The sequence below is a fragment of the Rana temporaria genome, chromosome 2, assembly GCF_905171775.1.
Source record: "Rana temporaria chromosome 2, aRanTem1.1, whole genome shotgun sequence".
In the NCBI taxonomy this organism is placed as follows: Eukaryota; Metazoa; Chordata; class Amphibia; order Anura; family Ranidae; genus Rana; species Rana temporaria.
Genome location: NC_053490.1, coordinates 264555578 through 264572983, shown reverse-complemented (window position 1 = coordinate 264572983; position 17406 = coordinate 264555578). Strand labels below are relative to the sequence as shown.

At 44.5% G+C, this 17406-nt stretch overlaps 1 protein-coding gene across 1 annotated transcript in view; it reads right to left on the bottom strand.

Annotated features, from left to right (window-relative positions):
• Nucleotides 1-215: 215 nt before the first annotated feature.
• LOC120926738 (multidrug and toxin extrusion protein 1-like) overlaps nt 216-17406 on the bottom strand; it is a 128782-nt gene continuing 111591 nt past the window's right edge. The window contains exons 16-17 of the mRNA XM_040336902.1: nt 4422-4485; nt 216-1139 (exon numbers count right to left, since the gene is read on the bottom strand). Coding sequence (XP_040192836.1) covers nt 937-1139; nt 4422-4485 — 267 coding nt within the window. The 3' untranslated portion in view covers nt 216-936. The remainder of the gene's footprint in view (nt 1140-4421; nt 4486-17406) is intronic.

Genomic DNA, 17406 nt, shown 5'->3' with positions numbered 1-17406 from the left:
AATTTGGAGCATGCGCACTGGGATACGTTCACGGACAGCGCATGCGCCGTTCGTTAGAAACGTAATTTACGTGGGGTCACACATATTTTACATAAAACACGTCCACATCTTTAACATTTGAATTAGACGGGCTTACGCCGGCCCTTATACGCTACGCCGCCGTAACTTCGGGCACATAATCTTTCTGAATACCATACTAGCCTCACAAAGTTACGGCGGCATAGCGTATAGGAGATACGCTACGCCCGCCTAAAGATACGCATTTGTATCTGAATCTGGGCCAATGAGTAGTCACCACTATGGAATAAGCTCTTCACACTGGGTCGGTTTTCAGGCATCTTAGCACTAGAAATAGCACCTTTAAATTGCATAAAAACTGCCTCCAATTCATTGCAATGGGTCCTGCAAGCAGGATCTTTGGTGCGGTTTGGGAGCAGGGTTAAAAGTGCCCCACTAGCGGCCAAAAAGCGGTAAAGCATTTTTTTTTTTTTTTTTACAAGGGTGGCCCCAGTGTGAAAGGGGTCTTAAAGAAAGAAGCACAAAAGTTGCTGCAGTTCGTTTTACAAATTCAACATTATTCTAAGTGTATAATTAATGGGGGGGAGGGTAGATTAACCAAGTTCATAGAATAGGGTTATAGTAATCATATAAAAGTTCATGTAGGCATGAGTGAAGAGCAGCAGCCAAAAATGTGTAGGGTTCCTAAACTTTTTTTTTTTATTTGGCCATGGGTGAGTACAGTCATGGAGAGCCTAGTTTTGACCTCAGACACAAATAATTTTAGACAGCCAAGCTTTAGCTGTTGTATATGTCTTGTCAGTGTCTGTACATTATTATTATTTTTTTTTAATGCACAGCAATAAAGTGAACTAGTATAAAAAGACCCTACTATACAGAATGACATGCATAACTGCACTGTTGCTGGTGGGATTGCAGCTAGTGCTGTTTAACAGTGAATTTTATAATAAGTCCAATAAACAAAGTTGAAATAACCGCAAGTGCCTCTAAACTCCGTCGGATGATGAGCCACTTCAAAGCTTTTCTGTCCTCTTCTGCCACATCTGAAGTATCTTTTTGTTGGAGCTCAATTTCACTACTGCTGGAATGTAGGGCAGCATAGTTGGTAAGTTCCCTGTCATCTATCAGGAATAATGGAGACCATTAATTGTATAATCTATGATAGTATTAAGGAATAAGCAGAAGGCAGAATTACATACTTATTGTTTGCATGTCTTCCACTACCAAGGCTGGACTGTGTATGCAGATCGTGGATTTCTGTGACCTGGCAAATTTTCTATTGAACTCTGGTATACATCTAGCGAGAGAAGGATTGGCTTGATTCGGAATAATATACATCAAAGGCTGATGCATTTATAAAACATATTTACACCATCTGACGCATAGAAGTACCCTAATGCATTTCAACCTTTAAGGGTTTTGGTCTTCTTCGAACCCCCTGAAGAAGACCAAAATCCTTAAAGGTTGAAATGCATTGGGGTACTTCTATGCGTCAGATGGTGTAAATATGTTTTCTAAATGTATCAGCCTTTGATGTATATTATTCCGAATCAAGCCAATCCTTCTCTCGCAAGATTTACACCAGAGCTCATATTTTAACTTCTTGTATGGTATTAATGTGAAATCCTTTTTTGCAAAAAAAAATACATTTGTGTTTTTTAAACACCTACATGGACAATTTTTTCTTTTGCTGCTTAAAAACCCGGCGGGGAATCCTCAAAGTCTCTTCAAATACTGTAACTGTGGTGCGCAGCCTTTCAATGACTCTCATATATGTGTTGTTCCATGAGAAATTTTCTTTTGAATATCATTCAACCTCAAACACATATTTAAACAATAGAATTGCCAAAACTTTGAAATGTAAAAGTCAATTTGGATCTTTGCCCCTAATCTACCAGAATATGTTTAGATAAGCACAACAAAGTCCAAATTGGGTGCAATACTACACTTAAATTTGCAAATCTTTATTCATTAGGCATTCGTTAAAAGGAAATGTGTTTTTAAGACCTTGAATAATTACCAATAGGCCAGGTATGTGTGATGATGTTTCCTCAAGGGATGTGTCTATGATAGACTGGGCTCATAGAAAGGAAATCAAATCACACTGCATGCAGGGCCAGATTTGCCAAGAAAATGTAAAAGGATTGATCCCAACTCAGGGTTATTACTAAGGACAAAAAGTTGTGTGCCTCTAGGCTCCAGTGATGAAAATTCACCTCTGGCTGGGTGGCATTCAACCAGAAAGAGGAGTGGTGCTGGAGCTTGGAAGGGAGTGTCTGCAGAGGACAGCACTAGCAAAAAAAGTAGTTTTCCAGTGAAAGCTGCATCTTTTAAAGACCAGGTTCACCTTTATAAAAACAGCACAAAAGACAAAACAATAAATGTACATGTTTTTGCAGGAATGTGCATTTATTTAATATTTTTACAGGAGCTTGCAAAGCAGCTTCAGGCTCCTGCAAACTTCCTTCTGCTTTCTGTCCATGCCTCTTTATAGGCTTCCAATTGGAGAGATGGAGGAAGTGTCAATGGGCAGTTGCATTGAGAACTATTCTGTCCCCCACTGTGGCAGACGGGACCTTTCAATTCATTCATTCACTCTGAAGGAGTGAACTGGGGGACTGCTTGGGATTGGTATTTTCTGCATGAAAGGGATAATTTATTGAATGCCTTTTTGTTGTTGTTAATTGTTACTACTACCTGAACTCCATTTGCTGCTCTCTTTAAAATTCTACAGGGTGTTTTTTTTTCCAAATACAGGAGGCACTGGCATTTTACCACAAACAACACAATATTCTTTTTAAATTGACTTTTACATACAAACTTGATAATAAAGCATGTGGGCTTGTACATGTAGGGCCCACTGCTTGTTCTTTAACACAAAAGTTTTCCTGTATTTAGAATCACAACATTTTTAGACGATGCAGTGCACCACAATCCACAGAGCATTTACATCTGTGTGTTCTGGACATTGTTTCTACAGTAAATGTGTGTTGGGGTTCCCTTTAAAATAAATGGCAATACAATGCACTTAGTGAACTGAAAAAAGTTAATCAATAAAATTAGCAAATAATACACAGAATCTCTCTGCTGCTCTACTAAACATACATGTGCATATGGAACTAGATATCACTCCCCCATATCTGTATATAATAAACTCTATGCAGTAACAAAGCATTGATGTATATGTAGCACCCTGCTCCCAACGAGTGGGCGCTATATGTTAGAATTATAGTAGCCTGGGCAGTAGTTTGGCCCAGAGAGATTTGTTCAAATTCATGGCTCTGTTCCAGTCTCGCTGGTTGCATGATTTTCCCTCTGACGGTAGGTGTCGCTGTCACCGCTGAAAATGCAACAGGCTAGATGTATTGGGTGTCTCTTTCCCAGAAGCAGCCTAAAGTGCGTGGTTAACCCCCTGTGCATCCTATGAGGGGGTACTTAAGGGGCAGACACAATTTTGTGGGGTTCGTCTTCCGATCCCACCCTGAGGGCCCTCCTGGCCTCAGGGATGTGTTGGCAGTTACCGCCTCGGGGGCCACATTGGCCTGAGGCCTTGCAACTGAGATGTAGGCCCAGGAGCTACTAGGGCCTACTGATCCAGGGATGATCCTGTGTCGCCTTACCTGCTGGAAGGGACCGAGCAATTGAGGACTCAATTGGAGGATATATCCGGATCTCAAAGTTTATCTCGCAGTGCTGCCGGAACGGCTGAAAGATCCTGGCACTGAGAGCTGAGTCCTATCTTCACCTAGTCTGTGGCAGAGACTATCCTTTGATCAAGGTTCGCACCAGCTGCTAGACCAGTGAGAGTGGGCCTATCCGGTGGTCGCTGAGTCCAGCGTGGAAACGGCTGTTCCTCTGGACCTAAAGAGAATATCTGTGGTCTGTAAGTCAGATGCCTGAATCTCCCCTAAACCTCCATCCCTCTTTTCTGAAGTTGTCTTTAATAAAAAAAAACCCTCTCTGCAGGGGGAGAAAAAAAGAAAGAGACTTGGTGTTTGGTGCAGACATTTTTACCTTTGACCACTTCTTCAAAGAGAACCCCGGAGACGAGTACATGGAACAGTAAGGTAAGTAACGGCCGGCCCAAATCTAAACCAGCAGCTCCTTCGGGGGTAGTGCTACATATATAAGATTGGTTACAATAAATTGATCAAGTTCTTTTGACAACCAGGGATTCCATCACTTTGGAGGGATTTCCTCTCACTTCCCGTTTGGCTATGGGTTGAGAAGTGAAGGGAAAACTCCCCGATGAGACACAGATGGCAAAAAAATCTTGACCAGGATTATAACCCTCTGCTACTCTATCCAAGATGGGAAAAAAGGTTTGCCTGTAGTTCTACTTTGAATGTTTTGTTATGTATATTTTTGTTTAATTAGTGCCAAAATATTACGAAGTTACATACCTGGAACATCAATACTATGCTCAAAAAATCCAAGGTTCTTTCTCATGCCTACAAGTTCCTTAGCCTAAAAAGCAAAGAATGTATGATATAGTAAAATATAAACTGACAATAATATTCCACATCTAGAAAGAAATAATGAAAAGTCAGCCTATAGACGTAATGTGTTGGTTGAAATTATATTAGTTCTGGACCATACCATATTCCATCATGAAGGATGTTAGCAAAAACAAGTCAAAATGTGCTGTGAGAATAAGTTGAAATTTAAATTGGTAATGTGTGATTAATAAAGCATGTCTAAATCCAAGAACAAAATTTAAATATATTGTAGTTTACCAGTCAAATAATATGGTGGCTGCATTTATTTTATTTCTTCAGTTTTATATTTTAATCTGGTGATCCTGCTAATTTTCTGTCCTGTACTGTATCTTTTGAGGATAACCCTAGGATATTACTACAAAACACTTTCTATTCTCATAATTTCCATCTCTAGGGGGGGGGGGGAGTCTGTAATCCTCAGAGATAGCTGGGAATAATGTAAGGCTCCATGCACACTGGCATAAAAAAAACTTTGCCTCTACAGAAGTTTTGTGTTCTGCCTGTAGAAGCACCTCAATGTTATCCTGTGTGTCCATACACATTAGGACATTTAAAGACATATTTTTAAGAACAACGTGGCAGAAATAAAACGTAAAACTCTCCTAAACTTTGTACAAAAAATTATCTATATGGAAGTTTTTTTACTCCAAAAAGAACAGATGTTTTTTTGTAAGCCCAGTGTGCATGGAGCCTAAAAAGGGAAAATTTATATGAAATACTTACCATAATTTTCCTTTCCTGATGGACTCCATGGCAGCCTACGTGTGGGTTAATCCCGCCTCTCATACCTCATAGGACCCTACTCCCATAAAGCTTTGCTTCTCCCAATAGACTGTGTTCCGTAATATAGCCTACTCCAGCAAAGGGGAGGGAACTCCTGCTGCCATGGAGTCCATCAGGAAAGGTAAATTACGGTAAGTATTTCATATAAATTTTCCCTTTTCCTGACAGACTCCATGGCAGCCTACGTGTGGGAAATAACTAGCCATACACACCCGGGTGGGCAATTACTGGTTAAAGAAAAAGATTTAATTGACATTGTCAACAGATAGAACATGTAAACCAAAATTAACCGACGATAAAGAAGCTGGTTCTACGCAGTAGTGCCTCATAAACGTATTCAACGATGACCAAGAGGCTGCTTTGCAGATTACTTCCGGAGAAACGTGCCGGGCAGCCGCCCACGACGTGGCCACGCTCCGAGTAGAATGGGCGGTTACCGCTTCCGGAGGAGCCAAACCTTTCGCTTTATAAGCCCCTTGGATGGCCTGTACAATCCATGCTGCAATGGTTCTAGAGGAAGCACGCATTCCCTTGTTCTTCCCGTGAAAGGAAACAAATAGGTGATCGGATTGCCGAAAAGGTGCTGTAGCTTCCAGATACTGTTTCAATACATTCCCGACATCCAAAGGATGAGCATCAGAGTCCTCAGAAGACCGAAAGGTGGGAAGGACGATCTCTTGGTTCTCGTGGAAGACCGATGACACTTTTGGTTTAGAACCTAGCATAGGGATCAAAACAACACGGTCCGGAAAGAACGTAAGAAAAGGTTCTTTATATCCCAATGAGCCAATTTCTGAAACCCTCTTAGCTGAAGTTATGGCTACGAGAAAGACTACTTTGAGGGAAAGATCCTTGATTGATTGTTGGTCTGAGTTTTGAAAGTCTGAGAAAAAATCCAAGACTAGAGGGAGATCCCACTTGGAAAATCTTGGTTTCCTTAGAGGTCTCAGTCTCATAGCTCCTCTGAAAAATTGTCTAACAAGAGTGTGAGTAGCCCAGGATATCCCTGTGAATGCGGAGATAGCTGAAACTTGGACTCTTAATGAGCCAACGGATAGAGGTAGATCAAGACCCGTCTGAAGAAAACCTAAAATGTCTTGAATTCTGGGATTACTAGGAGAACCGTCCATAGAGGAGGTGTAGTCTGACCATATCCTTTGGTAGATTCTGTTAGTACTTGGTCTTCTAGCATTCAATAGGGTGGAGATGGCTCTGCTTGGACATCATAATGCTTCCAGCCTTCCCCTTTCAAGAACCAGGCCATCAGATGTAGATGGGTTGGACATGGATGAGGAGTCAATCCCTGCAACAGGAGATCTGGTCTGGATGGGAGAGGAACTGGATCCCGGAAACTCAACTCGAACAGTAACGGGAACCACGGCCTGTTGGGCCAGTATGGAACTATCGCCACTACCTCGGCCTCCTCCCACCTGAGTCTAGATAGGAACCTGAGGATGACCGGAATTGGAGGGAAGGCATAAGCCCTGCGGAACCTCCACTGATCCGTCAGAGCATCCACCCCGAAGGCCTGGGGACATCGGCATCTGGTGTAATACTTCTCCAGTTTTAAATTGCATGGGGATGCAAATAGATCTACTTCTGGTGAAAAATACAGTGACAGGATCCAACTGAAAATCTCGCTGTGGAGAGACCACTTGTTGAGAGGAAATCTGCCTGTAGATTCTGAGCTCCAGGGAGATATACAGCTGTCAAATCCTTCAAGTGTGTCTGTGCCCAAGACATGATCGGATTCACTTCCTTCAGTAGAGACAGACTTCGAGTGCCACCCTGTCTCTTGATGTACGATACTGCTGACGTATTGTCCATCCTTAGGAGGACTGAAGATCCTTTTATCAGGTGAAGGAAGGCTTGTAACAAAAGGCTGCGCGAAGTTCCAGGACATTGGATATGACTTTCTGGGCCGGAAAGTCCCACTTCCCTTGGGCTACTTCTTTCAGGCAGAGAGCCCCCCAACCTGTGTTGCTGGCATCCGACGTGATCGTGATCCAAGACACAGGGGCTAGAGAATGGCAGTTGAGGAGGTTTTTCCTTAGTAGCCACCAAGGAAGACTTTCCCGCATGTGTGATGTTATCCGAATCATTTGGTCTTGTGATCTTGGATCCCACTGCTGGAGAAAACCCTTCTGGAAGGGCCGCATCTTCCACTGTGCCCATCTCACCATAGGAGTTGTGGAGACCATGGTGCCTATTATGTTGAGGCATTGTGAGGCTTTTAGAAAAGGAGACTCTAGAGCACAACGGATTCTGTCGCAAACTACTGGGATTTTCTCCAGGGGCAATGAGATGGTACTGAGATATGTGTTGAATTGGGCACCGAGAAAGATCAGAGATTGTGTCGGGACTAGGTGACTCTTCTCTTTGTTCAGTAGCCAACCAAACTCGGTCAGAGTGGATATGACCAGGTCCCGGTGCGTCAACAGCAGCAGGTCGTCCAAGTAGTGGTGTAGACGAACGCCTCTGGTTCTGATCAGGGCCACAACGGCCAGTAAGAGCTTCGAGAATACCCGTGGCGATGTTGTGAGCCCAAACAGGAGACAAGTAAACTGGAGGTGAATACTGCCTACTGCAAACCGAAGATACTTCTGGAACTCCACAGCTATAGGAACATGAAAGTAGGCGTCTTTCAGGTCTATGGCCACAAGCCAGTCGCCTGGCTGAACTGCTTGACGGATCGTGAGTAGCGACTCCATCTTGAATTTTTCCTTCTTGATAAAGGTGTTTAGATGTGTCAGATCTATCACTGGTCTCCAAGAACCTGACTTTTTTTGGACCAGAAAAAGGGGTGAATACATCCCCTGGAACCTCTCTGTATAGCAGCACCTTGAGCCACGAGGGAGCTCGTGTATGATAGGAGGACTTGTCTTTTCTCCTCTGAGCATGGAATTGTTGTGGGAATGACCTGAAGAATAGGAGGATCTATAAATGTCGAAGAATGACCTGTAGATACAGTCTTGACGGACCAGAAATCTTTTATTGAGGCTGCCCAGACATGCCTGAATTGAAAGAGATGAGCCCCGACTCTTTCTGTCTGGGCCGGCTCTACATCAAAAGGACTTAGTGGCGTCACGTCCACCAGAAGGACTTTTTGCCAACTTCTGACCAGAGGGCTGGTTTCTTCTCCAGTTCCTCCTGAAATCACGCCCAGGCCTGTACCTCCCTTGCCCGATCTTGATCCTGCCTGGGAAAGAATTTCTTCTGTCCATACGGACGACGATCCTGGGGAAGGAACCCTGACTTACCCCCTGTGGCTCGGGAAATGGCGCTGTCCAATTTGTTCCCAAAAAGGGTATTTTGCACCATGCCTGCTTAGAGGCAGGGTCAGCCACCCAAGGGCGTAGCCAGAGGGCACACTTGGGTGTAACGGAGGAGAGCATGACCCGAGACACTAGGCGAATAAGATCAAGGGAGGCCTCCCCCAAAAACACTGAAGCCATCTTTAGTTCTTGGACTGGAATGCTTCTGGCTAAGTCTTCCGAGACGCAAGACAACACAGAGTCCATTTCACCTGTCCAGGCCTCCATTGCTTTTGACAGGGCTGCAAGAGCTAAGGCTGGTTTACAAGCCATGCCAGCTGTAATATAAATACGTTTTAGATCAGTGTCTATTTTTCTCTCCAGACCATCCTTAAAGGAAACGGTGTCTTCCAGAGGGAGAGTGACATGTTTCACCAGTCTCATCAACTAGAGGAGCTGACTCTGAATGTCTCACCTCTTCACTCTTGAATGGGTACAATTTTGCTATCTTAGATAGTAAAGAATTTTTCTTATCCGTGCCGGACCATTCCTCTGTAATTACGTCTCCAAGCTCACCAAGAAGGGGAACATTTGGGCGTTCTTTTTTAAGCTGCTTGAAGTACTTCCTTTGCTTGGAAGGTGCTTCTACTGGATCTTCCCACTTTAAAGCGTCCTTGACTGCTTTTACCAATGTTGGGACCAGGGAAAAATCAAAGCCTGCGGCATAGTTAACACTTTCCATCTCACTATCTGAAGACACGCTTGGGGAGCGGTTAATCCGAGAGGGCCCTGGAAATTCAGGATTATCCTGCACAAGAACTGGGGATGGTTCAACAGGAAGAACTACCGCTTGGACGGGATCAGAGCCGTTCAAAGATTCTTGGACTACTCTTCTGACCAGGGCTTCCACCTGCTGGTCTTCACCCCTTCTTTCCCTTACAGCACGGGAATAACATGGCTCACAGAGGGATTTTCCTTCTGGGACCTGGGCTCTACATCCCCAACAGGATTTCCTTCCAGAGTGACTGGAATGGCGTGAGAGTGGTGACCAGATGAGGATCTAGATCCCTCTCTATGATGTTTAGATGAAGACCTAGAGCTTCTAGAATTTGATTGATGATGTTGCGACTGAGTTTCAACATTATCTTCATGTGCTAATGACTGAGAAACAGACCTAGAGGGACTGGGAACAAGAAAAAAAAAAAAAGTATTTTAAAACGGCCAAAACCCCATAGAAAACAGGCAGAGGGAAAATAATTCCATCCTACCTGCAGCGTAAGGTTTGGCCACAGGGGGGCGGTGACACATCCATGGCAGTGAGGACACACACAGCACTAAGGAAAAACCAATGATATGCATCAGACAAAAGAACTTTTAGAGCATAAGGAGAACATAAGGCAGTAACTAGTACAGCCTCTTACCTAGATCAAAAGCATACACTTCAATCCTAGACCGTCAGGATGTGCCACTGATTAGCTGTACCTGACAGCTATTTAAACTTGCCGCCCTGTTGATGACGTCACCGCGCACAGCCGTGCGCCTGTGCTGTGAACCGGCGTCACCCTATAGACCTCGCACGCATGCGCGATCGTGACTAACTGGACCTGGAAGGCTCACGCGCAACCAAGCCTCGTTCGCAAACGAGACCTGCGCATGCGCAGACCGCCAGAAAGCGGCGAGGCTGGAACGCAATGCGTTCCAGCGGCCATTCAGAGGAACAAACAACACACATAAACTGGCTGCCATAACAGTAAGTAAAATTTTCCATACATTACCACCAATGGAGATCCCATAATCCAGCCTGGAAATGGTAGCCACCGCTGCTCGCTCTGCAAGGTCTGGGACAGTAGAGATGAGACCTCCTGCTAATAGGCAGGATATATGGTCGGATAACTGCTTACCTGCCAGTGGCAGGCTAGTAAGCTTCTTAGAAGTACAGCAGACACTGTAAACGTCCGTCCAACTAATAGCTGAGACTTGTTGGACTTCAAAGCCATAACAAAAACACTCCGTGTGTAAATACCAGGACTATGGACCAAGGGATACTTTTTCTGAGGTAACAAAACTACTTCGGTCCTAGGAGGACAAAAAAGGAACACAGTCTATTGGGAGAAGCAAAGCTTTATGGGAGTAGGGTCCTATGAGGTATGAGAGGCGGGATTAACCCACACGTAGGCTGCCATGGAGTCTGTCAGGAAAGATGTGTAGCACCATAAGTTATAAACTCACAAGATTTCTGTAAGATATTTTTCTGCATTAGGAAACAGAAATAATAAAACACTTTCCATAGTATATTTAACAGACCAATAAAAGGAGAAAATAAGAGAAGTTCAGTGTTAGGATATGCATTTCATTTTGAAATTGCAGTGTACCTTTTACCTTTTTGGAATCAAAAGAAAAAGTGAGAAGTGTGTAAGTTCACAGCTGCTCCACCCTGAAATGTTGCTACTGTATGCAAAAAAGGAATCTCTCCCATGGGACTTTATTGCAGCAGAACACAGAAATAGTACATTTCATAAAAGGTCAAAATGTATTATACAAAACCAAGAAAACATATGCATCTATTAAAATCTTGTGTTGTTGAAAATGCACAGTTTCATGTTGCCTTGTTGCAAAAAAGGCAAAAAAGTACACCTATGCCACACTGTATTTTATGGAAAAGAAGTTACCAATCTCCTGTCCTCCAACATAGGGGGAAAGGCATATTATGCACATACAGTGGGGAAAATAATTATTTGATCTCCTGCATATTTTTTAGGTTTGCCTACTTACAAAGAAATTAAGGGTCTATAATTTTTTTTATCATAGGTGTATTTTAAATGCTAGAGACAGAATATAAAAAAAAAAAACTGAAAAAACACAAATGCTGTAAAATAAGTTGCAGTTCAGTGAGTAAAATAAGTATTTGATCCCGGAAGAAAAACAATACCTGGTAGAAAAACCCTTGTTGGCAAACACAGAGATAAGACGCTTCTTGTAGTTGGTGACCAGGTTTGCACACATCTCAGGAGGAATTTAGGTCCACTCTTCTTTACAGATCTTCTCTAAATCCTTAAGGTTTCTTAGCTTCCTCTTGGCAACTTGAAGTTTCCACTCCCTCCATCCAGGATCCATCTTCAGTGATGGCAGAAAAAGACTGAGTAGTCCATCGAGTCTGCCCATTATTTTTTTTTGGGGGGGTTCTTTTTTTTTTTTATTAACCTTGTTGTCCAACTATAAGCCATTTACAGTTGACTGTCTCACTACCTCTGTTGGTAGTTTATTCCAATCATCAACCATCCTTTCAGTAAAATAATACTTTCTAAGATTAGTTTTAAACTTTCCTCCAGTTAGTTTGAGGTCATGTCCCTGTGTTCTTGATTTCTGTTTCATATTGAAAAGACTGCCTTCCTGAACCTTATTCACCCCCTTGACATATTTAAAAGGTTTCAATCTTGTCTCCCCTTTCCCTTCTTTCCTCCACACTGTACATATTAAGTTCCTAAAATCGCTCTTGATATGTTTTATCCCCCCACATCTTTCACCATTTTTGTTACCCGTCTCTGAACTCGTTCTATCTTATCAATATCTTTTTGTAAGTAAGGTCTCCAGAACTGGACACACTATTCTAAATGAGGTCTCATTAAAGATCTATATAGTTCTTTAGAACCTCCTCATTTGGCCCCTTAATGCGGGAATGGTAAGTCTGCCTGTACCTTTAGCAGAGAAACAGCCCCAAAGCACCATGTTTCCACCTCCGTGCTTGACTGTTGGGATGGTGTTTTTAGGGTCATTGTCAGTATTTTACATCCTCCAAACACAGCAAGTCGAATTAATGCCAAAGAGCTCAATTTTGGTCTCATCTGACCACAACACTTTCTCCCAATCATTCTCTGACTCATTTCGATGTTTATCGGCATGACTGTACACGTGCCTTCTTGAGGAGGGGGATTCTCTGTGTTTGGAGGAAGTAAAATGCTGACTCTGACCCTAAGAACACCATCCCAACAGTCAAGCACGGAGGGGGAAACAACATGCTTTGGGGCTGTTTCTATTCTTAAAGCGGAGTTCCACCCATTTAAAAGTCCACCCATTCAAAAAGTGTAGCTGATGACTTTTAATAGTCGGACACTCACCTGTCCCACTGTCCAGCGATGCAGGCGAACATAGCCCTGCTCCTCTCCCCCTCCTCTCTGTGGCTCTGGCATTGTAACTGTGGGTGCCCGGCTGTGGCTTCACAGCTGGGCACGCACTGCGCATGCGGGAGCCACGCTGCTTTCTGTGATTGGCTGGGCAATCTTCTGAGACCTGTGACGTGTCCAAGAAGATTGCAGGGAGGGAGGGGGAGATGTGAACTTCCGTCCGGTGCCGCAGAGCCCTGGGAGGAAGTGGGAGGGTATCCGCTCCACCCGCCCAAAAAAAAATTACATGCCAAATGTGGCACGTCAGGGGGGTCACCATCACTTTTTGTCCGGAACTCCTGTCTAAGGTACAGACCGACTTTGCCACATTGAGGGGCCAATGGATGGGGCTATATATTGTAAAATCTTGGTTGAGAACCTTCTTCCCTCAGCCAGAACACTGAAGATGGGTCATGGATAGGTCTTTCAGCATGACAAGGACCTAAAAGATCCCAACAAGGCAACAAAGAAATGGCTCTAGAAGAAGCACATTAAGGTCATGGAGTGGCTTAGTCAGTCTCCAGACCATAATCCTATAGAAAATTTATGGAGGGAGCTGAAACTGAGTTGCCAAGTGACAGCCAAGGAACCTTAAGGATTTAGAGAAGCTCTGTAAAAAAGAGTGGACTAAAAATTGATCCTAAGATGTGTGCAAACCTGGTCACTAACTACAAGGAACGTCTTACCTCTGTGCTTGCACAAGGGTTTCTCCACCAAGTACTAAGTCATATTTTGTATTACAGAGGCTGCCAAGTAAATGGGAGATCTCCGCTCTGTGTAATCCAAAGTCTCTCCATGCAATGGTGAGGCTGCCGATGGGTACCGATCAGGCTGCATTGATGGGCAATAGTGAGGCTGCAGATGGGCACCGATCAGGCTGCATTGATGGGCAATGGTGAGGCTGCAGATAGGCACTGATCAGGTTGCAAAGGTGAGGCTGCAGATGAGCACTGACGGGCTGCATTGATGGGCACTGGTGAAGCTGCAGGTGGGTGCATGATACGCCTATAAATTCGGTATATGTTGTATTGGTTTTGTATAATAAATATTGACCTTTTATGAAATTTTGTACTATTTTTGTGTTCTACTGCAACAAAGTCTCATGGGAGAGATTATTTTCTTGCATAACAAACTTTTACCTTTTAGGACCATACTTGCATACAATGCACTGTACAAATGCCCTGCTTTAATATTTACAGCATTGACAATTGTCTGTTATGTCCATCTAGGCACATGAGTTCACAAAACACAGACAAAACCCAACATTAGTGGTTGTCAGATGTGTGAAGTGCATAGTGCTATAGTCTCAGCTGTGTATTATATATATATATATATATATATATATATATATATATCTTATGGCTCATGAAGTTCATGAGGGACTGATAGGATTTGTGCAATATGGAAGAAAAATGCTGCCTAAGATTTGTTCAAGACTTGACCAGTGTTCCATAAATGTTACTATCAAAGTCATTAATGAAATTTAAATAATAATTGAACTTTTATTATAACTAATGCATTGTTACTTGTCCCAGCAGCCTAATTTTTATTATATCGGCTTATCTCTACTGAAGTCCAGTGGCGGCCCATCCATGCATGTTTTTTTTTAAGCCAGAGACTCTAAGGCCCCGTACACACGACCGTTTCCAGCGGATAAATCCTCTGGTGGATTTGGATCTGATGGCTGTACTCACCATCAGATCGAAATCTGCGCGGAATGCATCCGCGGTGACGTGTCGCGCCGATGACTCGGCGACGTGCGCGACGCTGGAAGGTAAGTACTTCCACGCATGCGTGGAATCATTACGACGCATGCAAGTGAGGGAAGCGGACGGATTGATCCGGTGAGTCTGTACAGACGACCGGATCAATCCGCTGGAAACGATTCAAGCGGATAGATTTCTTAGCATGCTAAGAAATTTCTATCCGCTTGTAATCGATCGGCCCGACGAATCTCCGCGGATAAATATCCGCTAGGCCGTACAGACGACCGGATTTGTCCGCTGGAACTGATCCGCGGATCAATCCCAGCGGATAGATCCGGTCGTCTGTATGAGGCCTAATATGCTTAAAAAAAGGGTGTGCTCGTGGCACAGAGCACTGCGCCCTGATCCCACCTAGGGACGTGAAACCCATTTCCTGGTTGGCCAAATTGTCAGGTGATCCTATTGGATGCCTAGCGCTTAGGAGGAAGAGAGTGTAGATGCATGGCAGAAGCCATAGAGGAAGCCGCTGACGGCTGCCCGCACCCCACGGCCAATTAGGAGGCGGGTCGAGAAACCCATTTCCTGATTGGCCAAAATGTAAGGCGATCCTATTGGATGCCTAGTGCTTAGGAGGAAGAGAGTGGAGACGCACTGTGAAAGCCATGAAGTAGCAGACACTGGAGCCGCTGCCCTCACCCCGCTGCCCACCATGGTGGAGGATACCGGAGCCGCAGCCCACCACCTAGATGGGGTAAGTGCTGGAACGCAGAGCAGCTATCTTGCCTCCTAACATCACTATTAAGTGGTGGCTAGAAGAAGATTGTTTAAAAGTGATTGTAAAGGATCACATTTTATCTTTAAAAAAATAATAAACATGTCATACTTACCTGCTCTGTGTAATGGTTTTGCACAGAGCAGCCCCGATCCTCCTCTTCTTGGGTCCCTCAGTGGTGCTCCTAGCTCTCATGCACAGCGCTGGATCGAGATCAGGCTCATATGTGTATAATGGAAAAGGGGGGGGGGGGGCTGCATAGAATGCATTGAGATAAAACACATTCGGCCTCTACAACCACTTTAAAGCAAATTAAAGTGTACTTTTAGCTTTGCAGTTAATTTTGAGAAACCTCCACTATATATTTGTTATGTATTCCCATTCACACAGCACACCTAAAAACTATTTTAAAAAAATATATATTTTTTTCCCCTTTCCAGTTGTTTCTTTGGAGCAAGATTATACACAGGACTCCATAGGCAGCTTGAAATCATTCACAATTGCCTGCAATGTGTAATTAGGGAACAGATTCTGGAACAGTGCATTAAAAAATACAGTGTACCAACCTGACAATACAGACATTGTCATTGTGCACAGTCCCGCAGTCTCAAACCACTGGCTCCTGACAGATTTTAAATTTGCATGCTTTTGCCCACACAGAACTTCATTCACAGGAATCTGTGAATGAAAAAACTACAAGTCCAATTCAGGCCAATGCAGTAAAGGGACTGTTGTTCTCAATGGAGCACAAGTGTGGTGAGGTCATTGCACTTGTAGTCCATTGACACTACAGAGGGACCCGAGCTGAAGGAACAGTCTGCAGGAGCCAGAGAATTTCACCCGCAATACACTGGTAGTTGCGATGCTTTGCAGGCTCAAATGACAAAAAGAAATGCAAATTTTTTTTTTAAATGGCATTTCTTTTTTTTCTTTTTTTTTTACAAATGTTAGGTTGAAAAAAAGACACAGGTCGGGGGGGGGGGGGGGGCGTGTCCGGCTGCCTAGGGAGAAAGACGTACTGTGGCTGGGCTCCGTAAGATCGGACCTAATCTGCAGCCATCCTGAGCCTTGGGACCGTTCATCCAGGGCTGATCCACCTGTCCCTGGCTCCCCCCTGGAGTAGATTTTACCTGAATTGAGAGCGCGGCCAGGCTATCTCTATCAAATTTCAGCCCCCGGCCAGCTCCATCTGCTGCCATCCAGCTGCCATCTTGAGGCCTAACAAGCCTCCGGATCCTCCGCGATTGATTACCGCGGCCGCGGTACAAGCGGCGACACCGCCAAATCCCCTCCCGGATGGCTGCCCGGACTGGAAGGACCATGCAGAGGAGACCTGGTAGCTGTGGGGGACTGACGGCGAGGAGACTGGCGGCCCGTTTGTAAAGGGGAGCGGCCACTATCTTGCTACACCCGGGGCCAGGCGGTGAACTACTAATCCCCTCATAACTGAGGTAAAACCACACTATCTTGTAGGGCACCCCTTCATAGGAGGATGGGTTGCGCGGACTGTAGAACGTGGGGGCTTTTCTGCTGTGAGGTGGACCTATCCCTTCACCCAGGTGCAGCAGCCAGCTTGCTTGTCATTACAGTGGTGTGGCTGTGGCAGCTCAGGCCCATGCAGTAAAGGCCTTAATTAACTCCCATCTGCTCAGTCATAAGCAACGTTTAATTTTTATTACTGAATCCCACAGTCCCCCCCTCTGCTTTGGGAAGGCTCCTCAGCATCCTCACTGGGCTGTATGCACCTCCACAAGAGTAATAGAAGAGAGACATTAAATTGGGATGAGGATGACAAAATGAACTAAAGGTTACATTCCCTTCTAAGGGGGGCGCATGCGAGGCGAGATGCAAGACGGCAGCCCTATGTAACAGCTCCGCAGACCAAAGAGGAACATAGCTTATCCGCAGGGCTAAGACATATACAATCCACCTGAAAACCACCATCACCCTTGCAGGATTTCTCTGTGCATGCCTGGAAACTACAGGACCCGTGGTCGCCGATCATAATACTCACCAACCCACATCTTACTACGCTCCAAAGTGAAGGACAAGATGTCCCAGAACGGCCCCCATCCCTCTCCACAGGCCTCTCCAGCAACCTCACTCGCCTCTGATGGAAAAACCTCATCCAAACAAGTAAGTGGACGCCAGTCTCACTATTATGTATGAAAAGCTGGCGAATAAATTCCACTCAGAACTGAAAGCATCCACTAG